Genomic DNA, 27,768 nt, shown 5'->3' on the forward strand with positions numbered 1-27,768 from the left:
TCCTCACTCCCCTCCCCTCCATCCATCCATGTGCATCTACTTCCTCTGTGTTCCCTCCCCTCCATGTCCAGCATTTCTCCTCTCTTCCCTCCCTTCCATCCATGTGCATCTCCTTCCTGACTTTCCTCCCCTCCATCCATCCATGTCCAGCAACTCTCCATTCTCTCCTGTCCTCTCCTCCATCCACCCATATCCAGCAGAATTCCTCTCTCCCCTGCCTCCATTCATCCATCCATGTCCATCAATTCTCCTCTGTCCCCTGCCCTCCCCTCCTCTCCTGTCCAGCGATCTCTTCTCTCCCCCTGCCCTCCTTTCCTCTCCATGTCCAGCGATCTCTTCTCTCCCCCTGCCCTGTCCTCCTCTCCATGTCCATCGATCTCTTCTCTCCCCCTGCCTTCCTCTCCTCTCCATGTCCAGCGGTCTCTTTTCTCCCCTGCCCTCCTCTCCTTTCCATGTCCAGCGATCTCTTCTCTCCCCCTGCCCTCCCCTCCTCTCCTCTCCATGTCCAGCGATCTCTTTTCTCCCCCTGCCCTCCTCTCCATGTCCAGCGAGCTCTTTTCTCCCCCTGCCCTCCCCTCCTCTCCTCTCCATGTCCAGCGATCTCTTCTCTCCCCCTGCCCTCCCCTCCCATCCAGTGATTTTCCCCGCCCTCCCTCAGCTCCCCGACAGCCCTCCTCTCCATTCCTGCCCCCCCATCGCGTTTAACCTTTTTATTTTCAGTGGCAGTGATGGCAGTGAAGAAGAAAGCACTGCGGGTTCGCCTCCAGCTTCTCCCTTCCCTCACACAGTGTCCCGCCCTCACAGAAACAGGAAATGCATCATCACAGAAGGTGGGACACTGTGTGAGAGAAGGGAGAAGCTGCCTGGAGGCGAGCCCACAGTGCTTTTTTCTTCACTGCCGTCGCTGCCACTGAAAATAAAAAGGTTAAATGTGCCGGGGGGGGGGGGGAGGGAAGGAACGGAGAGGAGGGCTGTTGGTTGGGGAACTGAGAGCTAAGGGCAGGACAGAGGGAGAGCTGCCTGCAGCGTTGCGCTGGTCCTGCGTTTGGGGGGGCAATGCCCCCTCGCCCCCCCCAAACTACGCCCGTGCCTCCCCCCCTCCCAGTAACCTGGCCCAGAACAAACCTGAGTATCCCAATTTAATCAGATATCATAAAACACTGTAGTGTAAATTCAAACTTTAAAATGACATAAGAAAGAAAGGGCTATAGCAGAGGCCTCAAACTCCAGTCCTCAAGGGTCACAAGCCAGCCAAATCTGAGGATCAGAATTTGTACTCCTTGGGCTACTGCAACAGATGTACACAATATATATACTCATATTACACCTACTAATAGGTGATTGACATATCCTGAATGTTGATTAGGGCACTCTGTTGTAGTTTTGTCAAGAAGTAGAGAAATCCTGGATTCTCTGCATGTAGAACTGTTCCAGCATTTGGACTTCAAAAAAATCTAACTTTTTCAAGATGGGAGAATATCTCAAAGAGTTGTTAGCTGGATGAGAACATCTAGGGTAGTAGAAAAACAGTGGGCAAAACTGAAAGGAGTAACTTTAACGGCAATGAAAGTAAGAAATAAAGAAGGTTATTTTGGTTCCCAAAAGAAGTAACTGAAAAGGTAAAGAGAAAGAGGTTATAAAGAATAAGACAAACAATGATATATGTAAAAGATAAGAGAAGCTGGTAAAGTGGTCAGGAAAGCAACAATGAAAAATGGAAAATAAATGAACTAATATGGTAAAATTAGGGGAGGGGGAGACAAGACATTGTTTTAGGTATGTTAGTGATAGAAGGAAGTGCAAATGTGGCACTGTGAGACTCAAATAACTCAGTAGCACAAATGCACAGCAGTTTCCGCAAAGGGGCATAGGATGAAGATGGAAGAGGAGATAGACTCAGGAGTAATCTAAGGAAATACTTCTTTCCAGGGAGGGTGGTGGATGCAGTGGAGGTAGTGAAGATAAAGACTATATCTGAATTCAAGAAAGCATGGAATAAGCACAGAGGATCTCTAAGGGGGAGGAAGGGATCATAAATGGTATGGATGTGCAGATCTGCCATCATTTCTATGTTTCTAGATATATGCAGACACACAGAGACACGCAAACAGTGATAATTCTGAGATACATTTATGTGCATGAGCAGAGGTTTGTGCAAACGGAGGTATATGTGTGCAAGAGGGTAGAAGAAGTATGTATGTATGTATATGGGGCTGAAACTTTGTTGGAAGTATGTGTAAAGGGTTGTGAGGGACTTGAGCACAAACAGCAAGCAGCATGGGACTGTCTCTGGGTTTGGAGTGGGAGGGTTGGTATGTGTATATAATTGTAGATATGTGTGTGAAATAAGGAGCAGTGTGAGTTGGAGGTGTGTGTGGAGGGATACTTGGGGATGTATGTGTGTGTGGGGGGGTGCATGTTTACATAGGGGGATATGTGTAGAGAGTTTTTCTAGGGGATTGTCTTGGAGGGTCTATGGAGGTGTGCACGTGTGGAGAAATATCTGGAGGTGTGAGGATGTATCTGTATCTGAGAGGGTATGAGGATGAAGGTGTGTGTGTTGAGTGGAGGGTTTGTGAGTGTTTGTTATAGAATTGGTTTATGTGGGTGTCACTTAGGTAAGGGTATAAAGTATGTATGGGGAGTGTGTGTAGAGATGTGCGTAATTAGGAAAGCACAATGGGCATGAGGAGTGCATATAATGTGCACATGTGTGTGCAGTGTTATTGGGCATGTATTGGGGGCAGGTAGTGTATTAAGGTACGGGACGTGAGGATGATGTGGAGTGGCTGTTTGTGTCTGATATGTATATATATAGCATGTGTTTGTGTGTGTGTGGAAGTGGCGTGGCATTGGTTGGGGAAGTAAGAGAGAAATAATTGAAAGGTGCCATCCTTCACCAGTTGCTTCATTTACCCTCTGTCTGTCAACATTCAACAGCTTCTATCTGCCTGCTAAAGACAAGTAATGAGAATCTTTTGGGATTATTCATTCTCAGAAATACTGACTCAATTTTCTGATTTTCAAACTCATCCGAGATATTCCCATTTTCTTTCCACAAACTAATTTTTGTGACTTTCTGTCCCTTTTTTGGAGAATTATTTTTCTCCCAGATGGGCCAACAGAAAAATATGGATTCCTTTTCCATAAATTTCTTCCCAGACTGCATAAAAAGTAGTATCAGTTAGTTAAACCAAAGTAGAGAGCTGCACGGGGACGGGGTTCGCGAGAATCCCGAAGAACCCGCGGGATTCCCGCGGGGACGGAGGCAGTTCCTGCGGGGTTCCCGCGGGGATGGAAGCAGTTCTGTGGGGTTCCCGCGGGGACGGAGGCAGTTCCTGCGGGGTTCCCGCGGGGATAGAAGCAGTTCTGCGGGCTTCCCGTGGAAGTGTAAGCTGCACCTGCACCAGCCTCTCATCTACCGAATACCAATTTCTTTGAGTGCTGTCTCCTCCTCCTCCTCTTCTTCCTTGCTTTAACAGCATAAATGTGGAAAGTCTTCCATTAAGGAGGTGGTAGAGTCACAAATGATGACGGAATTCAAAAAGGCGTGGGATGAACACAGAGGATCTCTAATTAGAAAATGGAAGTTATAAAAAAACTAACCTTAAATGGCTGCATGTGTGTGGATGTGTCAAGTGACGCTTAGATGGCGACTCTGGCTGTGATGAACTAGGGCTGATACCTGGCAGACTTGTATGGTCTGTGTCTCATACATGGCAATCTGGTGTAGGATGGGCTGCAAAGGGCTTAGACAGCAACTTCAGTGGCTGGAACATGAGGACAGTGCTGGACAGACTTTTACGGTCTGTGTCCCACAAATGAGAACATGAATAGGCTGGAGTGGGCTTCGATGGCAACTCCAGCAGTTGGAACATAAGGATGGGGCCAGATAGACTTCTGTGGTCTTTGTTTGATTTCTATTGATAACCTTAAGAGTGGACTAACACGGCTACCACACTCCTCTACTTCCAGAAACACGAAAGGAAGACCATAATCAAGTATATAATATCCCACTCGTTGATTTAATGATGAATTGATCATGAGTGTGACTATTGGGCAGAGTGGATGGACCGTTCAGGTCTATTTGCTGTCACTTACTATGTTACTATTAATCCTCTTTGCTCCCAGATTGGTGCACAGACCTCAGCTCTGACATAGGCACAAGAATCAGATGTCACCTCACCTACTGGCGAATGCATGTGGCGACCTCTCAGCACACACTGCCAGTGAATCAGAGACAAATCTTACATGTGCGCACCAGAGTGTTCCAAGTTCCAACTTCCGTTCCTTCCTTGCCTACAGTGCTGTGGCTCAAATCCAGAGAGAGACTGAGGGAGCTGACTGGAATTTTCTTTTATGTACCATTAAATTCTTACGGGGATGGGTGGGCGTGGGTTAAATTCTTACGGGGATGGGTGGGGATGGGTTAAATTCTGGTGGGGACGGGTTGGGATGGTTTAAATTTTTGCGGGGATGGGTGGGGATGGGTAAGATTCCAGTGGGGACGGGTAAGATTTCTGTCCCCGTGCAACTCTCTAAACCAAAGTTCAATGTGCAATTAAACTCTTGAATTCATTGCCAGAGAATGTGGTAAAGGCGGTTAGCTTAGCGGAGTTTAAAAAAGGTTTGGACGGCTTCCTAAAGAAAATGTCCATAAACCATTATTAAATGGACTTGAGGGAAATCCACTATTTATGGGATAAGCAGTATAGAATGTTTTGTACATTTTTGGGATCTTTCCAGGTATTTGTGACCTGGATTGGCCACTGTTGGAAACAGGATGCTGGGCTTGATGGACCTTTGGTCTTTCCCAGTATGGCAATACTTATGTACTTATGGTTAAAGTTGGCTGTTATGTAGCAGCTTGATTGTGATATCATAAATCATTGTGAAAGTTCTACTATTGCCATTAAGTATACACCATCAATTCAGGCTATTTAATTTTCTCTGGCATATCCAGCATAAGATGTTTTGTCCATTAGTATAACCAACTTAAATGTACTTATGCTGAGGGCATTTGCATCTGACCTGAAAATAACTTTTTATGTAACCAAATGCATCATTATGTGGATTATGTATATTCAAGATTAAGATGTCAAGGTGTATTGTACATACCAAACCATTACAGGTTTCTTTAGGTGTAGTGTGAGTCATTTGTCCTAAGGCGGAGTGATTCAACACCCAAATAGTGTTGTCATATCCAGGAATAGCATAACCAGAATTTCAAAAAAGCGTATTTTACAAGGATCATTCTTGCTTTTCCAGACTCTGTGGTACATAATCATGCGATGATTTTAAACTGAGAATCAGCCTCACATGGTGGTAGTTTTGATCCATCTGAATCTAACATCCTAATATCCATTATGAGTAGGGAGTTATTCAAAATCATGCAAAGCTGATTCACGTAGTAACTGAGAGCATTGTATGCCAGGTATAAGAGACTCGGGTTTGGATCCCCTGTCTGGTGGAGTCACTGGAGCATGGGTGCTCAAGCCCTAAAGAGAAGCAATGGTTGCATGTTCTAGGAGCAAGCCATTCCGGGAAATGAATAAACTGCTGACCTAGAACCCTATGGGACGCTTTCTTTCTCACCTTCAGATGGCAGGATTTCTTGATTTATCTAACAAAATAACCAGGGAACTGGGGTAAAAGGAAGCAAAGAAAGAAACAGAGAAAAAAGAAATCTCCAAAGAATTTTGCATAAATATGCTTAGGAGGTCTCTTTCTAAATATTTATAATATCTATAGACTATATGTTGAATGCAATCCCTAACTCTTGTGACGATCAGATGGCTGCTGCATATGGCTTGCCCATAACTTGCCTACTAGTAATACATACTATTGCCCTGATCGTGGGAGGATGGAAATGTTAAAGTGCCATTCACCCTTGGTAAGTACCAACATACCTGAGGGAAAGCTACTCACACTTATTGCAGCTAAAAATATGCACAAGATTTTGCAGCATGTGCACTTTCAGTCAAATTAAAGGGGAGCTGTCCCTGAAACAAGTTTTGGACAGGACCAGGAAACAGTGCACATATGTACATTGCAATTTCAAATATACCCATGCTATTTGCAAGCCAAATGTAGCCCACACAGAAAGGAGCTAAGTCTATGAACAAGTTGTATGGGTTTACATAGTTGACAGGGGTAAAGTACCTGCTACCTTGCACCTGGGTGGGCTGTTTTGAAAATTCTCCCCTAAGTGAAGTACTATGACACTAAAGCAGAATTGGCTAGGGAGAAGTCTTGAGCTAGGCCAGATCTTCCCAAACTGTGAGTCAGGACCCCAAACAGGGTCACAAAACTTGCCTTTTGAGTCACGACCTAGGTGGGCTTGCCATAGGTGCATCATTATTCTATACCTCCAGGGAGTCGCACAGTTTTATTTGGCTGTAATCATAGGGTCATCACAGCTACAAAAAGATTGGGATGCACTGAGCTAGGTAATTAGTTTCAGAACCAGGTTAGGCTGCTTTGAGGCTACTGCTAATGGGAGATTCTGCTTTGAGCAGGCATCAGAGCAGTCAAAAGATGCTGGATTAACATCCTCTTCTCACTTATAGTAATGGGGAAAGATGCTGATGTTAAGAACTAGTGAAAATCAACACATTGTGGGATTTAAATAGATAAAGGGTAATTTAATTAAGGTATGTGTTTGTGCCAGTATAAATGTATCGGATTCTCATAATGCAGTTCAATATGTCGGCTGCATTTGATATGGTAGATCATGAAATACTATTGTCACTTCTGGATTTCTTTGGTATAGGTGGATCAGTCCTTGAATGGGTTAGATGTTTTCTTAAATATAGGATGTACCAAGTTAAAAAAGTTGGAAATTAATCTTTTTCCTGGGTACTGGAGTTCAGAGTTCTACAGGGTTCACCCCTTTTCCCTGGATTCTATATAGTGTGCCTAGAGATCCACACTGAAATCGGAGTGTATTCTGTAACAATGCGCATAATTTAATTGGCTTAACAAGCCAATCAGCATTGTTAACAGTACTTAACAAGCAATAATGAGCACTAATTGGCAATCATTAGAATTTACATGCACAACGCACTAAGTAACGTGGAGGGGCATAATCGAACGCGAACGCCCATCTCCATGGGCGCCTATCTCCGAGGACGGGTACGCGAAGGGGCGGGACAGACCGTATTTTCGAAAAAGATGGGCGTCCATCTTTTGTTTCGATAATACGGTTGGTGCCAGGCAAATTCATCGGATTTGTGTGGATTTGAGCTGGGCAGTATCGGTTTTCAGCGATAATGGAAACTGAAGGCGCCCAGCTCAAAAACGAACAACTCCAAGTCATTTGGTCGTGGGAGGGGCCAGGATTCGTAGTGCACTGGTCCCTCTCACATGCCAGGACACCAACCGGGCACCCTAGGAGGCACTGCAGAAATTGCTCCCAGGTGCATAGCTCCCTTACCTTGGGTGCTGAGCCCCCCAACCCCCCCCCCCAAAACCCACTCCCCACAACTAAGGGGTGAAGGAGGGCACCTACATGTGGGTTTCGGGTGGGTTTTGAAGGGCTCACATTTACCACCACAAGTGTAACAGGAGGGGGGGGGGGTGGGCATGGGTCCGCCTGGCTGAAGTGCACTGCACCCACTAAAACTACTCCACGGACCTGCATACTGCTGTCAGGGAGCTGGGTATGACATTTGAGGCTGGTATAGAGGCTGGCAAAAAATATTTTTAAAGTTTTTTTAGGGAGGGTTAATGACCACTGGGGGAGTAAGGGGAGGTCATCCCCGATTCCTTCCGGTGGTCACCTGGTCAGTTCGGGCACCTTTTTGAGGCTTGGTCATGAAAAAAAAATAAACCAAGTAAAGTCGACCAAATGCTGGTCAGGGACGCCCTTCTTTTTTCCATTATCGTCTGAGGATGCTCATCTGTTAAGCATACCCCTGTCCCACCTTCGCTACGCCTCTGACACGCCCCCGTGAACTTTGGTCGTCCCCACGACGGACTGCAGTTGAGGGCGCCCAAAATCGGCTTTCGATTATGCCGATTTGGGCAACCCTGAGAGAAGGATGCCCATCTCCCGATTTGTGTCGGAAGATGGGCGCCCTTCTCTTTCAAAAATGCCCCTGTTAGAGTGATTCTATAAAGAGTGCGCACAAATTAATTGAACAACAACTGGGACATAATTATCACCACTAATTGGAAATAATTAGGATTTAGTTGTATATCCAATTCTATAATGGTTTGCACCTCAATCTTATCGTGCATAACAATTTGAGGGCATGGTTAAGAGTATTCCTGGGGGTGTTCCTGGATTTTATGCGCATTGATACAGAATCACACCTAACTGCATCTAACTTAGGCGCCAGTATAATTGCAACCACCTACAGGTAGGCACACCTTAGTGCTAGGTGCAAATCTATAAAGAAAGCATACTCGTTATAGAATCTCTCTAAACATGTTATATTATCGGTGCCGATTTTTAGGCGCTACTCTTAGAATTTACCCCTAAGTCATTTTAGCGCCTAATTATAGATGTGCTTCCGACATTCGTGCACGTAAGTGTTCCCATGTGAATGGCAGTATTCTAAAGTTTAAGAATGCAAATGGTACTTAAATTTAGGCAACCTGTTATAGAATGAGGGGGTAAATGTTTGTTGGTTTATTGTTTATTATGTACTTGCTATACAGAAAAGAAGTACAAAATAAATAGGAAATATGAAATGAGGGAGAATAAAGAGATTGTAAGTAAAGGGGTAAGTCTAAATGCAAATAATATAAGCACTTGGGTACTCCAGAGACTGTATGTAGTTATAATTGATTTATAAATAGGAATGTTTTGTTTCCACAGGTATTACTATCAACGTGGCATCTTGTCAAAAGTTGAAGGACAGAGATTGGTTTATCAGTTCAAAGAGATGCCTAAAGATCTCATTGTAATTGAAGATGATTCGTCTGATCTCGTTGCTACTACAAGTCCAAGGAGAATCCATTCATACCTGTCTCAAAGCTCAGAAATGCTCTCAGGATCCAGTTTCTCAGACACATTGTCTGCTTCTAACGATATGGCACTAACTCAAGAAAGACTGGATTGGTCTATGAAAGCTGGAAAAAAGACTTATGTGACAACTCAGGAGGCATGCAGGAAAAAGCAACAACAACAGTCATTGGAGTCTCATGCCTCACAGCCTGAACACGAGGCCTTGACAAATACAACATATGCGACTGGGTGAGAACTGGGTGTATACAGGGGGAGGAGCATAGGTATGCCATGGGTATGTCTTCTATGTATGCATGTAGTTTACAGAGCACTGTAAGTTACTTGTGTAAGTGCCACAATTAGGTGCTCACATTTACATCTGTTATTGATATGGTGTAAGTGACTTTGCCTAAATGTAGACGTGCAACTCCTGACACGCTCTAGATTTCTATAATGGAAATTGCATGCATAATTGTTATAGCACAGCCTGCATAAAGCAAGCACCTAAATTGTGACAGCCAGGTATAGAATTGTTCCCTTTGTACTTTATTCAAAAAGCCAGGGTCAGAAACAAAAGCAAGAAAAAAACCTCTATGACCGTAATCAACAGTAATCCAAAAGGAGTAGAGGACGACACAAATAGTGATCAGCCGTGGGAATGAAAAAGATTTCCTGACTTCATTCCCATGACTGATCATCATTTGTGTCATCCTCTACTCCTACGCATAACTTTAGGCATAGTTTATAGAATCATGCTAACCGCATGGTTTTACGGTGCCGATTTTTAAGGTGCCATGTATAGAATTTCCCCCTAAGAGCATAAATGGTGCCTAACTTAAGGTATTGATGTGGTCTATTCAGTAACAATGCGGGTAAATTCTGGGAACGCTCCTGAAATGTCCCTAGCCATGTCCCCTTGAATTTACGCCTGGAGATTTATAGAATACAATAACTGGTTGTTAGAAGCCAATTATTGGCTCATTGATCAATTAAGTTGCACGCATAAACCAGCAATGCATGCTGATTTGCATGCTCAACTTTAGTCGCCATATATAGAATCCCCCAGTTAGCGCGCATCATCCTAACACCTAACTTTAGCTGCCCTTCATAAAATTACCTCCATACTGCAATGTAATGTGATTCAATAAAATTGTTTGCAGGAGTCCTACGCGGGTTCTGACCCAGAACATAAGCATCACTGTCATTTGTTAAAATAACTGTTCTTGAATAGATGTGTATTATTATCTTGGCTTTGAAATACATAATAAATAAGACTCCAGTCCTTGAAGGAGGAAACATTTTTAAAAGAGTTGCTTCCATTCTCTTAGAGGGTGATTTTATAAACCATTTTCACACCTAAAACACTGTTTTAGGTATGTAAATGGACTCATAAAATTAGGTCACACCTAAAAGTGCATATGCTGAGTCATGATTTCTATGTGTATTTTATAGAAAAAAACAAACCCATAAATGGGCCTTCAACAGTGGAACAAACAAGAATGAATACACAAGATACGGGCCGTGTCTCGCTGTATTTTTGCCTACGTCAGAGGTCTGATAAAAGACATTAATATACAATATAAACAAAATCAAATTAAACATAAATTACATCTCTATTGTATGTATAAAACATAAGAAGCTGATGTCCATGCAGAATATAAACTTACATAAAAAATTATGAATGTTCTGTGCCATAACAGTATTGAAAGGGAACATAGTCAATATGTAAGTTTATATACACCAGCTTATCATGTTTCTTTATGTTTAATTTGATTTTGTTTATTTTTATTTTAATGTCTTTTGTCAGACTCCTGATGCAGGTGTAGATATTCTGAAACACAGCTGTGTCGGGTCTATTCATTAAAGGACTCTCGTTTGTTCCACTCTTGAAGGCTCATTTGTGCTTCTTTTTTTGCTATTTCTGCTTGTACACTTTTGAACCCTCTCTTCTGCTACTCAAATCCCAAAGCACTGATAATCCTTACTATATGCCTCAGTGGTGACTTACTGACCATTGACTTTCAAGCACAGTGAGATTTCCACCACCAGCTGTTAAGATGTATTAGTTTACTGTTAACTCCAGTTATTAGTAACTGGTTTCCTTGCATAGAATGGGTCCGGTGGTAAAATAACATGTCTTAATGGTAGCCCACATTGATAACTATCTAGCATATTTTCAAAAGGGAAGGACGTCCATCTTCCGACACAAATCGGGAGATGGGCGTCCTTCTCCCGAGGTTGCCCAAATCGGCATAATCGAAAGCCGATTTTTTTGCATCCTCAACTGCTTTCCGTCACAGGGACAACCAAGGTTCACGGGGCGTGTCGGCAGTGTACCAAAGGCAGGATGGGGGCCTGGTTAAGAGATGGGCGTCCTCGGCTGATAATGGAAAAAAGTAGGGCATTTGGTCGACTTTACTTGGTCCCTTTTTTCTCACAACCAAGCCTCGAAAAGGTGCCCGAACTGACCAGATGACCACTGGAGGGAATCGGGGATGACCTCCCCTTACTCCCCGGTGGTCACCAACCCCCTCCCTCCCTAAAAACAAAATCAAAAACATTTTTTTCCAGCCTCTATGCCAGCCTCAAATGTCATACCCAGCTTCATCACAGCAATATGCAGGTCCCTGGAGTAGTTTTTAGTGGGTGCAGTGCACTTTAGGCAGGCGGATCCAGGCCCAGCCCCCCCACCTGTTACACTTCTGGTGGTAAATGTGAGCCCTCCAAAACCCACCTGAAACCCACTGTACCCACACGTAGGTGCCCCCCTTCATTCCTAAGGGTATCGTAGTGGTGTACAGTTGTGGGGAGTGGGTTTGGGGGGGTTGGGGGGCTCAGCACCGAAGGTAAGGGAGCAATGCACCTGGGAGCAATTTCTGAAGTCCACTGCAGTGCCCCCTAGGGTGCCCGGTTGGTGCCCTGGCATGTGAGGAGGACCAGTGCACTACGAATGCTGGCTCCTCCCATGACCAAATGAGTTGGATTTGGTCATTTCTGAAATGGGCATCCTCGGTTTCCATTATGGATGAAAACCGGGGACGACCATCTCTAAGGCTGACCTAAATGTTGAGATTTAGGCGTCCCTGACCGTATTATTGAAACAAAAGATGGACGTCCATCTTGTTTTGATAATACAGGTTTCCCCACCCCTTAGCCGGAACGTCCTTAGAGATGGACGTCCTTAGAGATGGGCGTCCCCGCTCTATGCCTCTTAATGTTGGAGAATTCTATAAGTGAGATATCTCCAAAGTGAGGTTAACTGAAGTATTGACTTTGTTGCTAACTTCATATCATGCTCTAATTTTTGGTGTGTCTTTTAAATATTTACAGTTCTGCAGACATGACTGGTCCTATTGTACATGGCACTGAACCTCTGATATTGCCACCTATTCCTCTCAGAACTGTTTTGGAGAATGGCAGTGCTTCAGATCTGTCTCCACCAAAAGTTATTCTGCAGACCATCTCACCCTGCCAAGAAATTAAAGTTAGAGGAGATGCCTTCCCCACTGTTCTCCCCGCAGCTAATGGATTTCCAGAAAATCAACAGCAGCAAGTTTTGGTTGGTCACCTTCCATCTGCCGATGGTGGTCTCACAGCATTTATCAATAGGGATTCCCAGCAATCCATAAACAGCCTTATTCACATGATGGAACTCAATACAAATGGTCAACCAATAATAAAACAACACCCTGGTACTGTCATTGCTACTGTCATTAGAACAATGGAGCCTGGTGTCATAAGCCTTAAAGAGGAGGAGATAAATCCCCAGTATACTCAGCATTTACTTTCTAATGTGCCAAATGGAATAGGAAGAATGGTAGCCAAAAATAATTCTGCAGAAGACATAATGCAGCACAATTTGATTTATCACCCACTACAGACTTTTTCTTTCAGCAAATCCCCAGAGACCAAAGGGATTCAAGCCAAAGCAGGAGATGGTTGTCTGAATATTCCTGGTGAGAAGGAGTCAAGCAGCTCTAATATCGGTTTGACACCAGTAGCAGAACTGGAATTAAATACAGATTCAATAGTTCTGCAATCGGAACATGGACTTGGTCAGCATGAAGTCATTTTGAGAGGATCAGAGCCATTTTCTTAACATTCTTTTAAAGCTTGACTGTGCTAGATGGTAATATATAAATGATAAGTATTAAAATAGTCGATATTAACTGCAAGGAAATGAATAGAGTAGTTTACAACAAGAGGTTGACTTCCCTGTTTTTCTTTCAAAGTTAGAAGTCATACATCCTTGCGTCATTTGCAACACCAATAAAGCATACTGGAAGTACCTATTCACAAAGCCTGTTTAAACAGCAGTTTCTTTGGATGGAGATATATACGGTAATACTGAACTTTTTTATGAAGACACCGTTCATTTCATGCAGACAGATTAACTGTGCAAATCCTCCAAATAAAATTAAGAAGGAAATGTAACACTTTTATTCTGAATCTATAAAAATAATGATTTTCTTTTCCTTCCTGCACTGGACCATGTCAAAAAAACAAACAAACCCAGCTGCAGTAGCTATGCTTACCTCTAACTGTCTGCAGTTTGTTTAGAGTTGATTAATGTATTTCTGCTAAAATTCAAAAACTCCACAGTCTGGACAAGATCCCCAGGTACCATCATGACTGGAAGCCCTAGATTTTTTAACCCCCGCCTGCCCCCTCCTCTATGAGAGTAATGACGGGGTCAGATTTTCTTCTGCACGCTTAGAGGGTCTCTTCAACTTATGCCAGAAGCAGAAAGGTGGGACAGGCTGGAAATTCATGTGTAAACTACCCCTTTAGGCCCCGATATTCAGATCGTGGGAGATAGCCAGGCTGTCTCCCGCTGTCTGCACTGAACCCAGATATTAAATGCCAGGCTGTTTCCGGTGACAGACAATTTGAAGATAACCTGCTATGTCTATATTCAGGCACAGCTGGTTATCTTTAGACCAGCCAAAGATATACCAGGGTTTGACACGGCCAAATATGACTGCCAAACCCAGTTTAAAAATCGGCAGATAGCTGGTTATATTGCGTGATATAACGGGTTATCCGCTGGTCGCTAACCACGGATATTCAGCAGAGAATAGCCGGTTGTGCCCTGCTGAATATCAGCGTATACCCGGTTAACTAGTGCTAAATAATGGGCAGTTGTCAGACCTGTGAGGTCTTGTACCAAGTAGAGTGCTGCCAAGCCCGGTACTCGGACCAGGTTCCCCTTGGCAGCTGGACAACCCCGGGTTTCACCTGTGCTGACCGCAGTTCCCCAGAGGTTGAGCCCCTAGGTGCGGGCGGCCTGCAGGGCTTACAAGATGGAGCAGGAAGCGGGGTGATGAACGTGACAGCCAGACAGGCAGCAGGCAAGAGAGTGATCCAGGTACAGGCAAGGTCAGGAGGCAGGCAGCAGACACAATCCAGGTACAGGCAGAGTCAGTAGGCAGGCAGGCAGCAGACACGAGAGTAATCCAGGTACAGGCAAGGTCAGTAGGCAGGCAGCAGACACAAGAGTAATCCAGGTACAGGCAGAGTCAGTAGACAGGCAGCAGACACAAGAATAATCCAGGTACAGGCAGAGTCAGCAACGAAGAACAAAGTAGAGGAGAAGCACACTACTGAGCAAGTAACACCTACCAAAGTACAAGCCAAAGCAAGGAGTCTTCTAGGGAGAGGTGAGCTGATAAAGTGCTGACATCTGACATCAGCAGGGAGAAGGGGCACAACCATAGGACAAGAGCAGGGGAAGGAGGAACCGGAAGACCAATAGGAGAGAAGCAAGGGAAATCAGGCAGAGGTTGGGTGGAAGCAAAGCAATCAAGGAGCCTGGAAGCCAGGCAGAGAGAGAGCAGACCCAGGTGCATGGAAGCAAAGCAATCAAGGAGCCTGCAGCCAGAGAAGAACTACACACACATGGCTCAGGGCTGTGCCAGTCAAGTGTGCGTGTCGACAGGACCCTGTGCAGCCCGAGGACACCGCTTGCGTTGAGGTAGGGGACATGACAGCAGTTAAAATTGGAACCAGTTATGAAGCAGGGTTTTATGCATGGAAATGGCATTTTTGAAAACTTTCCAACAAATTTGTGATTGTTAGTACATATGTAGTATACTTGTGCTCAGGAGATGGGGTTGGCACAGTGAGCATACTTTCACATATACTTTGTTTGCATTTCCAAGTATGCACAATCCTGTAAGTATACACTGAAAAAATACCCATACAATTAACACATGAAGATTTGTGTGTTTCCATTTTCTGATTCAATTGGCAAAGAGACGTTTTTGCCTTTGAAAATAGATGCAATGTCTGCATGTAAACAGTATGTAACTGTGAACAACCTCTTTTATTTGTCTTTGCTCATCTTTGTTTCTACACCAGAGAAAAAAAAAAGAAAGAAAATCTTACAAAAAGAGATTCAATACTTTGGTTTGACTCCTAGATTCAGATTAATTTCAGTGCAATTTAATCACATTGCATTATTAAGCATGTTGTGAAAAAAAAAGAAACTTAATATATATATTACATTTTTGTTGCATTTTGTTTTACTTTCACTTTCCTATAAAGATCAGCAACAAAGGCCCTGCTGGTACAATCTTGCATTAATGTACTTATCTTGGCTGCTATGTGACTGGTATCAGCAACTGTTAAGTTATTGCCCTGGAGAACTGCTAAAGGCTCTTGTGTCTTTTTTTCTATGTTGATGAGGCTGATCCAGTCTTGTTTTTATCTTGTTTGCTTGAACGGACTTGAAGTTTTGATTTCCTTAAAAAAAACAAGACTACAGTTTCATATTATCAGCCAGTCCAGCATTTAAGGAACCAGTTGGTAAACCCATTTCCATTTAACCAACCCAGAATGTGTGCCTATAAGGGGTTAATTAAGTAAAGGTGTTTACTGAAGTTAATTGGTACCAATTAGGATTTGTGTGTGCATCTGGCTGCAGCTATTCTATAATGCTGGGTGCCTAAATCCCATAGCATGCAACCCAGAAGGGGGCGTGACCATGGGAGGGGCATGGGTAGGTCATGGGCATTCCGAAATGTTGCACACAGTGTTATAGAATAATGGGTCTCCATGCCAGGTTTCAAGAGGCGTAAATCTGGCACCCAGATGGGTGCAGAAACCAGCACTAAGCACTATTCTATAGGGCGTGTGAGCTTTATAGAGTAGCTTTTAGCGCTGAACTTTTTCAGTGCCCATTTTTGAGCGCCGTTGATGGTATCCCTCCACTATCTTTTTCACATTTTAAAGTTCACTTTTTGTACATATTGTTAAATTCCCAGTCAGCATTAAGTGCTTTTCCTAACCTGAGTTCTTATTGTCACTTAAATCTTATGGAAATTTTTATGGGAGCTTATTTATATTATATAGAGAGTTAAAGTAATATATATCAGGGATTTGAAATAATATTTTGCCAAACTCTTAGCATTAAGAATGCTAATTGTCCTATGAAAATACTCACTATCAACTGTATTTTTCTATTTATATTCTATTACTTTTGCCACGCCAGTTATACTGTTATTTTTGTGGACTTCATATAGGGACCCTTTTACTAAAGCTTAATGTGTGCAAACAGAACTAGTGCACACTAACCCCTGATTTCTATAAAAGTTGCTAAAAATTGCGTGCACAAATTTGGGCACACATCCAATTTGCGCATGTAATTTAATTGAATAATGAGTCAATTAGTGCCAATAATTGCTAACAATCATTGGTTTAAACGGCATTAATTAAAATTTACATGTATAACTTTAAGCAGCTGGATTTGCATGTGCATTTTATGCATGGATCCAAAAAGGGGCTTGGCCATAGGAGGGTCATGGGCAGATCAGGGGCGTTCCCACAGTTTATGTGTGCTGTTATAGAATAAAGGGGATCTGCACCCAATTTAAGCGTGGCAATTTTCACCAGGGTTTTGTTGGTGTAAATGATCATGCCTGAAACTGGTCATGGCTCCCGGCTTGAAGCGTTATTCTATGAACAACGCTTAACTGTGCATGTCATTTATAGAATACCACAAAGTGCAATTTTTTCCAGTGCCTATTTTTTTAGGCACCATTTATCGAATTTATTCCTAAGGGGCCCGTTTACTAAGCTGTGGTAAAAAAATGACCTGCAGTAGTTTGGACGTGTGAAATTAGCATGCACTGGGCCAACTTTTACCATGGCTTGGAAGAAAGGCTTTTTTATGGGGCAGTAAATAGCCGTGCTCTAAAATCAAAAGTAGCGCACTTTTATTACATAGAACAGTGATTTCAAAGTCTAGAGGCATTTTTTTTCTTTAATTAAGGGGAAAAGTTATCATTGTGGGCTACTGTTGACGTGTTATTTTAGTGTTCACCTCAGTTATTAGTAAAATAGAACGAGTTAGTGGTAAAATAATATTTCTTAACAGTAGCCCACGTTGATGACTATGCTGCTAAGTGAAACTAAAAGTTTCGAGCAATAAAAGTAAGCAGGAGACTGGTGATCGCTCTTCTTTGGATCATTATGACAGCACATGACACCAGGTTTTCTAGTTCTGTTGTCAATAATGATTCCAGAAATGTTTGTTTCTGCATGCATAAGGCATCTTAAAAGTAAGGCAAGCAGAATCATCAGGCTGGTCCTGGGCTGGCTCTTGCCCTATAGAAGATGTACGCCTATGTATAATTTTTTTTTCATACCTCCAGCCACAAATTTAAAAAAAAGTGACGATTAGTGAATTTCTCAGGAATCTTTAAGCATCATAAATCAATAACGATTTGTTTGATGACAGCAAGTATATTTGTATTTTTTTCCTCAACACACACACACAGATATCTGTTATATATATATATATATATATATATATATATATATATATATATATATATATATATATATATATCCCTTTGCTTATCTTCCAAACAATTTCCTCATAAATTTCTTATCACCCTGTTTTAAAAGTGTGTGTGCCAATCTACTGTATATTATCTATATCTATATCTACATATATTTATATATAGAAAGAGTGAGAATGAATCTATTTACATGGCCTCAGGATCAACAATCTCCTCATTGTTTAACAATTAAATGTATAGAATACTAGCACTTTCTTGGGTAAGTGTACACTTGTATGTAAGTGCTAAGTGAGCGCTCAGCACTATTTTATAAATAGTGTGCATGTCAGCATGTAAATGCAAAGGACTCATTCAGAGAGAACAGCATGGACATGACATTGGTGGACCAACATTTACACAGGTAACTTACAAAGTACTGTAAGTTCCATGCCAAAGTGCTGCATTTAGGCAACCACAATTACAGCTACTATTGATATGGTGTAAGTGGGCAAGCCTAGATGTAGGCACATTGATGTTGATTTATGCTAGAATTTATGCTAGAATTAGTGCTCAACACGCTGCATCTAAGTGCCCAAATTGTGGCACCAAGTTCTAGAATGTCCCCTTAGTGCCCCAGTATGCCCTAGGCATAGTTTATAGAATCACGCTAATTACGTGGTTTTACAGTGCCAATTTTTAAGGCGCCATATATAGAATTTTCCCCTAATTGTATAACAGCATCTGGGTGCCCAGATTCCATTATAGAATGCTAGTGTAAGGTAGTATTTACATGCCAATGTTTAGACACACCCATATCAATAGCTGAGTTAAATGCCTGTACCTAAATGTAGCATCAAAGCCTGTAAGTGTGCCATGAGTGTAAATGTAGGACCTGCCCATGTCTACCCAAGCTTCTCCTACATGTATCCCCATCTTGCATTTATGGACGACCTTGCGAGAAGGACACCCATCTCCCGATTTGTGTCAAAAGATGGGCGTCCTTCTCTTTTGAAAATAAGCGTGATAGTCTCTCTCATTCTATAACAGGTTCCCTAAAGTTAGGCACCAATTTGCATGCATAAGCTATAGAGTACAAGCACTAATTTATGTGATTGCTACAGTGCTCAGTGGTATTCTATAACATAGGCTCACAACTAGCCTCCCCCCTAATTCTATAGAAATCGCCAAAAATTGCACATGCAAATTTGGGTGTATACTTAGGATTTGCGTGCGCATCTGGCTGCTCGCTATTCTATAAGGCTTGATGCCTAACTCAATTAGTGCATAGCTCAAAAGGGGGTGTGGCCATGAGCATATCAGGGGCATTCCAAAAAGTTGCACTTGTAGTTACAGAATACTGCCTCAGTGCACCTAACTTGGGCATCAGCATTTACACCAGGTTTCAGCAGGCATAAGTCCGGCACACAAAGGGGGGCCCTTTTACTAAGCTGTGGTAAAAAGTGGTCTGCAGTAGTTTCGATGCATGAAATTGGTGCGTGCTGAGCCATTTTTTTATCGCAGCTGGGAAAAAGGGCTTTTTTAATGGGGAAGTAAATGGCCATGCGCTAAAATTAAAAGTAGTGTGTGGTTATTTACTGCCTGAGTGCGAGAATCGGGGCTAAGTGCTATTCTAGGATGCGCACTCTTTATAGAATAGCAGTTAGCACTGATTTTTTTTTTCAGCGCCAATTTTTGAGTGCTATTTATAGAATTTTCCCCATGTATATATATCTGTAGGTACTGATATGCATGCATTTCTCTCTCTCTCATACACACCCGTACACTCTCAAAACAGAAAGATGAAATATTTAGAGGAAAAGTGAGTAGCAGATGAGGGTAAGGATAGCAATAATGAATGCCCTTTTTGCTACCTTTTCAGCAGACTCTGGCTGTAGGTGGCTGCTACACGAGGACCTGCATTTGGCTCCAGGATAAACTTTTCCATTCCCCACGTTCACCATATTAATACTGTATGTGTATATAAAATTACACATTAGCCATATTTATTTGAAAAGATGCCTTCAATTTGTTTGTAAAAAGTATTTTAATGGTCCTGGATATTGTTTTATAAAACTGGTTGCCAAGAGATGTTTTAATCCATCAGCTTGTGCATTGAAATGCCATGTTAGCATTATTCTATCGTTTTCAAGTAGCTGCATCTGTATTCAATGGAGTAAGTCTTATACTACAAAGTATATGCATCTCCTTTCAAATAAGGAACTATTAGAATAATGTGAAATAGGTCTTTTGTGAATAATGGTGGTTCAAGAGGATAACTTGTCTGCATACTCCTGGGATCGTTCCAGAATACATGGGCATCAGCAATTGTGTAACCTAGAGCATATTTGTTATTTTCGCACTAGCGATGCAAAAGTTGATGCTTTGTTTCTGATGAAAACAGAAGTCTTTGCAGGTTATGTATTTCATTGGACCAACATTAACATTATACAGTGATGTATGGCAGGAGCTTTTGAAATTATATGTTCCCGTCTTCAAAAGAAGAGACTTTTATATTCTCAAAGTTTTCATCTAATATCTTTGTGTAACTCCTTCCTGCCCAAATCTGTCCTGAAGGGTTACTTAGAATATATTCATTTTTGTAGGCGAGTCCAGGCGGAATAAAAAATTTACTTAAAACTGTCTTAAGCAAAAAAGGATAAAAATTACAACCACAGCAACAAAACAGTAGACAAAGAGTAAAAATATCAGCCAGCAGAGTCATCTATTTTCTTCCAGGACTCTCCAGATCCTAATCGATTCATCTTTCTCTCTTTTACTCCTGTACACTTTCAGAGTTGATTTAACCCCAGATGGTGGTCACTGCTGTCTGCTTCTTTTTACTCCTTGGCTCTTCTCTTGCTGTCCTCTCCTGTTGCTTCAGGACTAGGGTCTCCTGTTCTCTTGTACTCCAAATTGCTTAACACCTCATTCCTCCTCCTTAGAAGTAGCAACATGCTGGTTCCCGATTTCCAGTGTATACATCTGAGCAAGTACAGAAGCCTCAGGAACCCTAGCACTTCTCACCACTTTACTCCTGGCACTTTGGCTGGGCTAACTAAGGGGCCCTTTTACTAAGCTACGGTAAAAGAGGTCCTGCAGCTGTTTTTTTCCTCATGCCAGTGCCCCTTTTATTGCAGCGGGTAAAAAAGCCAAAAAAAATGGCCATGTGGTAAGTTTGCACTTGTTGCACGGCCATTTTGAGGGGGAGGTGGGGAGAACTTACTGGCATCCATTGAGGTGGCGGTAAGGGCTCCCATTCTAACCCAGCGATAACTGGGCTGCATGCGACATTGCCCGAATACCGCCAGGTAACCCACTTTAGAAATATTTTTAAAATATTTCCACTAGCACAAGGGGCCCCTGAAATCCTTGATCCCCTCACAGAAATGGTACGGTGGCCAGGGTACCAGAGTCAGATCCCTTCCCCTCACTGTGTTTCAATAATGGCCAAGGAAGCAGAAGCCAAAGACAAAGAACTCAAAAAGGGCTGGGGTTTTATACAAAAGGAGTCTCCTCCTACCATTACATAACTGATCAGGAGAGCCCTTCCTTTCTTGTGGAACCGTGTGAGTATTCACAAGTCAAAGTTCAGTACTTTAGTAGAAACACCAGAGGTCTCTGCCATCTTCAAAATGCAGAACCTTGGAGGTCTCTACATCTACATAAACATATTGTTGGTCCAGTAAAAGTCACCCTACCAGGAACCTAGCTTTATAATGCTAAGGTGTTTTATAAGAATGAGAACTTTTGGATGGCCTTTATGTGACTATTTTAAGGTTTCTCAGTCATGTTGCTAGACCTTGTGTAATTCAGGGAAAACAGAACATTAAAATATGTTCCGAAGATGATCTGTGCACATATCAATCACAGAGACAAGCAAGATTAACTGTACTTTATTACCTTGCCATGTGTTTTGAATATTTTCCACAATGATTCTGATTTTATAGCTTTTCCTATGCTCGTTTTTGTATGCTATATGGAATTTGCATCAGTTTATCTTTAATTCTCAGCCTTTTATCTGCTTTTTGTACATATTTTTTTTTTAACCCTTGTATAAAATAAAGTTTCCTTCAGAGCCCTGTCTGATTTCATGCTCTAACTGTGAATCTCTGTAACATATTTCTTGTAAATTTGATAAAGTAGTGTGTTTGCCATGGGCTTTTTCTATGTAGGGTGATGAAGTTGATGACTTCACAGTGTTTCATGAGCTCCATATGTAAATTAAAGAGGAAGCACAATAAAGTGAAAAGCAGATAAATAAAACTCCTTATCCTCTGCATTACGTCTATGATATTTGACTAATTTTCTTATCCATCATTTAATATGTTAAAGAGCAATGAAATGATGCAAGAGGGTAGCAATTTCAGTTCACAGTAGACTTAAATCTCTATATGAAACCTTGTAGTGCAGTTGGTAAGTCATTTTCCTGTATGCCCATGCCCTGAGCTCAAATCCTGCAGTGAGATTTCTGTCAAGTAGCCAGCCTCTGGCCAATTCAACCATCCATCCACCTTCGGCCAGTAAAATGAATACCCAACATCATTTGAGGAAATTAATGGCAAAGCAGACTGCCAAGAAACTGACATGCAAGTGGCAATCATTGTGACGTGGCACTTGCATACAGGGAACTACCCTTACCTATAAAATACATGTAATGATGTCACAGAGGAAGCTAACTATAAGTGCCAGGAATAAGGAAATCAAGCCTCATCAGGCCAATTATCTTTGTGCAGTAATTAAAGAAGAACAAGGCTAAAATCATGGAAATGAATGACTGTGTAATTACATGTGCTACACCAGTAGTTCCCAACTTGATTATCTGGTTTTTGGGATATCTGCAATGGATATGACTGAGATGTATTTACATACATTGGAACAATGCATATACATACATCTCAGGCTAGCATGATAATTCAGTGATAGCACTTTCTGCTGCTACACAAAGACCTGCATTTGGTTCCTGGATAAACTTTTCCATTCCCCATGTTCGCCAGTACTAGGAATACTACAGAGGCAGAATTCATAGCCCCTGTGTTAGGATGAGGTGGAGGTGAGGAGAATTCAAGAGAGTCTTAGTGATTGCACAACAGTGACATCTAGTGGCCAGACTTAGGGCTTATGCCTGCAGGGTTCCAGAGTGAACCCTGGTGTGTGAAACTCTGGCTGTTGCTGCAATGAGTCAGGGAAGTCAGTTAGGGGCAGGCAATAAAATAGGGCAATAACCCCAGCTGTTTGTGAATGAAGGCTCATGGTGCCATAACTCAATGGTGACTGGTTCCAGTTGAACTGAATACCCAAGAAACAACCAAAAGTATATACCAAGCATGTTCATTGTGGCTTGTGGATATCCTGAAAATCAGACTGACTGGTGGTTTTCCAAGGTCTGGGCTGAGAATTAGTGGTCTACACAACTAGGAAAATCTATGCTATTGTGTCCTGACTTTCCATTCTTTTGTGGTTTGTTCTGCACACTGCATTGGAAATAAATTAGAAAATTAGAACTGGGTTATCCCAATCTTATGACATCATGGAACCTGTTTAGCTGCAGTCCCAGTGCTGTAATAATTATTACCTAATCAGCTGGTTATCCAACACTTCCCTGGATAACATGAGCTGTCCCTGAAATGTAGCTGAGTGTGGATTTAGAGCAGCACTGACAGGAACTTGAAAGATCTAGTTTTGGTGCTCCACAAAGTAGATAAAGAATATCCATTTTAGTGCCTCCCATTTCAGATACAACTGTGAAACTAGATCTGTGAATCATTTATGGTGGAACTTGAACCAGACAAATTTCAGCCTAGCTAAAGCTTAGAGCGGAGGGAGTAACCTAGTGGTTAGAGTACTAGTCTTACCATCCAAAGGTGGCAGATTCAAATCCCACTGCTGTTCCTTGTGATCTTGGGCAAGTCATTTAACCCTCTATTGCCTTAGGTACAAAATTAGATTATAAGCTCTCCAGGGATAGAGAAATACCCTGTGTACCAGAATGTAACTCACCTTGAGCTACTACTGAAAAGGGTATGAGGAAAACAGTTTGGTGGCATTTTTGGATTTCCTCCAGATCCACTGAGAAAATTTGTCAGGTATTTTTTTCAGCAACATATTTGGGGGGAAACTGATTAAATCACTTTACCTCCTCCCAGCTGATTGGCTGTCATCACCAAGCCTCCTCATCCCCTCCCTCTCCTTGCCTGCCACTTCCAATCTTCCTGCTGGCACACACTCCCCATGGCTAATACTGTATATTCTTCCAGCTAACTTAGCAGAGGCCCAGGTTTGCATTATCACTACCTCATTCTCATCCATACTCATGCTGTCAACCTTGGTAATACTATCCTCCCTCTAGTATTACCAAGTGTTGACTCCTCTTTCCCGCCCCTCACTTAAGCTGACTCCACCAATGCCCATTTCCTTCTATCTCAATGCTAACTTTACTAAAACCCCATCTCCTTCCTCCTTGCTTCCCCCTTTCAAAGCCACTGTGTCCCCATGGTGAACCTCCTTCCTAGCCCTCTTCTTGATGTTGCCAAGTCTTCCCTCCTCTCAGTTGCATGAGGACAGGAGTGAAAGGGATGAAGGGAACAGATTTAGGAGTGTCATGGAAGTGAGAGCTTAGGCTTGAAAGTGGTATCAAAAGGTCAAAAGCAGAGTTGGTGCATGGAGGTGACAATGAGGATGGATTGGAGAAGACATGATGACAAGACGGGAAGTAGCATTGGTGGAAAGAAGGTGTCAAGGCATAACTTGGAGGTGCCAGCAGGGTGATGAGAGGAAGTGAAAGCTGGTGGTATGTCATGCTCCCCCTCAAATAAGGGAGAATATTGACAATCAAGTGGGAAGGGAGCAGCTGGCAGAACAATTATCTAAGATTCCCCCTGCTCACTAGCTCAGGTAGTGATTCAGTACAAAAAAGGGGTTCTTGTCTGTAATGGGTTAGTGTTCACATTGCTCAACCTAAGACCCTGCTTTCCTGCAGTGTGTAGTGGGTGGATTGACCCCGATCAGGACTCAGGATGAATGATAAATGGCACACTTTATAGGAACAACCCCCCTCCCCCCCCCCTCGATCAAATCTTTACTGCAGGCATCATAAATGAGCTAAAAATCAATAAAACAACTGAATAATTACAGAAAGGAAAGCAAGTTAGAGCATATGAACTGATAAAAGCAAAATCAAAGGTATTAGGTACAGACTTTTTTTTCTCATCAGAATAGTACAGACTATCCCCTGCAGTCCTTACCCTATGCACTAGTGGATATTAGTTAAAACCAAGCCACAGGATCTGTGTGAGCACAAGTATTAACCCAGCATAGGATATTGTTATTTCCTCTTGATATTTTGAAAAGGAGCAATAGGAGGGATGTCTCTGGCTGACCAGACAGTTGAACTCCTCAACTTCTACACATAGCCCAGACTCAGATCCTCTTTGCATGCCCAGGCTTAATTTCTGTGAGGAGAGATCACCACTTGGAAGTCCTTGAATGGTTAGTGCAGTGATTACTAGCAGTTATTGCTCCCTCTGAACAACCCATCTTCTCTGATATCACCCCAGCATAGTGGAGGGAAATGCTGGTTGCCTTACAAAACAGTACCTCTGCAAGGCAGTGAGAACGGTGGCAGAGGTTAAAAACTGGCAGCAGAAGAACAGGCGACTGAGTCTTCAGCTGGTGGGGCTTGGGGAATCCTGCTACTTACATGAATGGCACCCTACTACTGGGTTGGCCTGAGGCTAAAGTGGATGGGCCTAGGCCCTCCCCGGCCCACCTGTAGCTAGACCCCTGACCCACAGTGAGGCTAACTGGACAAGACCATCTCATTTCAATTTTAAATTCAGAGTTCTCCAGGATGAAGAGACCCATATTCCTCTGCCATGAGCCAAGGAACAGATGAGAAAAGGCAAAAAAGAAGCATCACTTCCTTTTCCTCTCTTCTGAGAACCCTGATGGAAGATGTAGGACTTAGCAAAGCAAGCACTGGTCACACAACCTGTGCAGACCACCACCTGCAATCTCTGGGCCACCTAAGGTTCAGCTGTACTCTCCAGCTGAAAGGAGAGATGGGGAGAAGCTAGGCCTGGAGAGTCAGGTGCTACCCCAGACAGCCAAAGTCTGTGTGAACTCAGCTGTTCTTTAAGAGGTGCTCTACCTGCAGGAAGGGAGAAGGGCTTGGTGTAAAGCTCCCCCTGGAGGGGTGCTCAGAGGCATGGGATTAAGACAGCTGGAAATATATGGTACAGCCAGTAGAGGGCTGGAAAGAAAGTGGTTTAGTGCTGCTCTGCACAGTGGGAAGAGTGCTTAAGGTGAAGCTATCCCCAGTAAGGTGTATAGGGGGTACAGAAAGGGTAAAGGAAGCTGAAAAGGGATGTCAGCTACCTTCTAGAAGTCAGCTATTAGGCAGGGCAAAAGAAAACCTGAGGGATGTGGTCTTTGGTAGTCCTTTCAGATATGTGGGGTTTGCACCTGGGAAAGGTACTCTGAAAAGGAAGGCCCTGAGGTTAGTGGAAGTGCCTGAACCAGAACAGTGGGAAGAAAAGGCATATTTCCTTGAAGGGGGTTTATTCCTGTGTTACTTGAAAAGCCAGAGACAGGTTTTGTCCTTAGTAAGGGTTGCTTTCTCAACATTGTTGAAAACCCAGAGGAATGAATTTTGGGAGAGAGAGGGCCTGGAACCCGTGGGCAATGTTCTATGGTTAACCTGTTCAATGTTGGGGTGGAAATAAAAAATAAAATCTTATGTGTTATAAATATCCTCCTGAATGAAAAAGAGGAAGTTTGCCAATTGTAATTATCCTCCTGAGTGACAAGGAAGAAGTTTGTAGCATGCATTAAATGGAATAGTATACAGCATGTGTGCAGTCTAGAGTCTGGTCCTTTTGAAAGGAGAAAGAGGCTTGGACTGAAGAGGGGGAAGGCCAGTTACAAGGGGAAGGAGTGCCATGTGGACAGAGCACCCTCTTTAGGGACACACTGTATAACTGTACTCAAATTCTGTTAGCTCCTAAAAGTAAACTTGGCTCAGGCAGAGCCTTGAACCTAAGAACCAATGGTAGGGTGACCCCTAGTGGTGACAACTCCCAGGAATAACTACATGCAGCATGTGTATAAGTACATGTGATCTCATAGGCATGTGCATACATATACATGCATAAATGGTTGTACAAAAGAGTGACTTTACATGTGCAAATATTTTATAAAATTATTCTCATAAAGTATTGTAATGTGGCCCATTTGACCTCCTTTGTGCTAATTTTACAAATGTGTGAATTTGCATAAAAATATACTTTCATATGAGCTTTGGCATGCTTCATGAACTAACTCTCAAACATGGAAAGATATGGCATGAGAGCTGTAGATAAAAGGAAACTGCCAAGACAGAACGTTCTGCCTCCAAATATAGCTTTTCAAGAATTGAAATGCAGCAGCTGGTGAACACTGCCATCTTCTGGAAGAGCTGGATCATAACAAGAGCTCAAGAATGTCCCGCATAAACAGCAGTAATGATAATAATAGGGACTTACCAAGAATCATTTACCCAAAGAAGTTCCCAGAGTACTTTACATGTTTATATTTCAAAAAGAGGCCTACAGCCATCCCTGGGTGGCAAGTCTGGCCAGTGATTCTCCTGGCTGACTTAGCAGATGAGGCCATGGCATGGCGCTCCAAGGGGCTAGCTTCAGGAACTATTTCGTCATTGGAAAGGCTTCTGGATGGATGGAACAGCTTCCTGGTGGAAATGGTAGAATAAAAACACTAATGAATGTCAAGATAAGCCTGGGATAAGCACAAAAGGAGAGAGGGAAAATCCTAGGATCATCTGGGGGTCTCTGATATTATATTATGAATGAAATTTGGCAGACTCATTCTTATCTTTTTGCATATACTGTGTTCCTATGGTGGGGAGAAGGATTAATGCTATTACCTAACTGCAGCTAGGATATCTTAGAAATGTAACCAGACTCACCCACACTAAGTGGTGCAACAAGATTCAAACTTGATTATCAGGAGCAGCTCCAGCCATGGGACAACATTTTA

The 27,768-nt window shown here is 42.6% G+C and overlaps 1 protein-coding gene across 1 annotated transcript in view; it reads left to right on the top strand.

Moving 5' to 3' along the window:
- ELF4 (E74 like ETS transcription factor 4) overlaps positions 1 to 14,162 on the top strand; it is a 178,822-nt gene extending 164,660 nt beyond the window's left edge. The window contains exons 8-9 of the mRNA XM_030210582.1: positions 8,825 to 9,202; positions 12,284 to 14,162. Coding sequence (XP_030066442.1) covers positions 8,825 to 9,202; positions 12,284 to 13,052 — 1,147 coding nt within the window. The 3' untranslated portion in view covers positions 13,053 to 14,162. The remainder of the gene's footprint in view (positions 1 to 8,824; positions 9,203 to 12,283) is intronic.
- The last annotated feature ends 13,606 nt before the right edge of the window (positions 14,163 to 27,768 follow it).

The sequence above is a fragment of the Microcaecilia unicolor genome, chromosome 7 (assembly GCF_901765095.1).
Source record: "Microcaecilia unicolor chromosome 7, aMicUni1.1, whole genome shotgun sequence".
Lineage (NCBI taxonomy): Eukaryota > Metazoa > Chordata > Amphibia > Gymnophiona > Siphonopidae > Microcaecilia > Microcaecilia unicolor.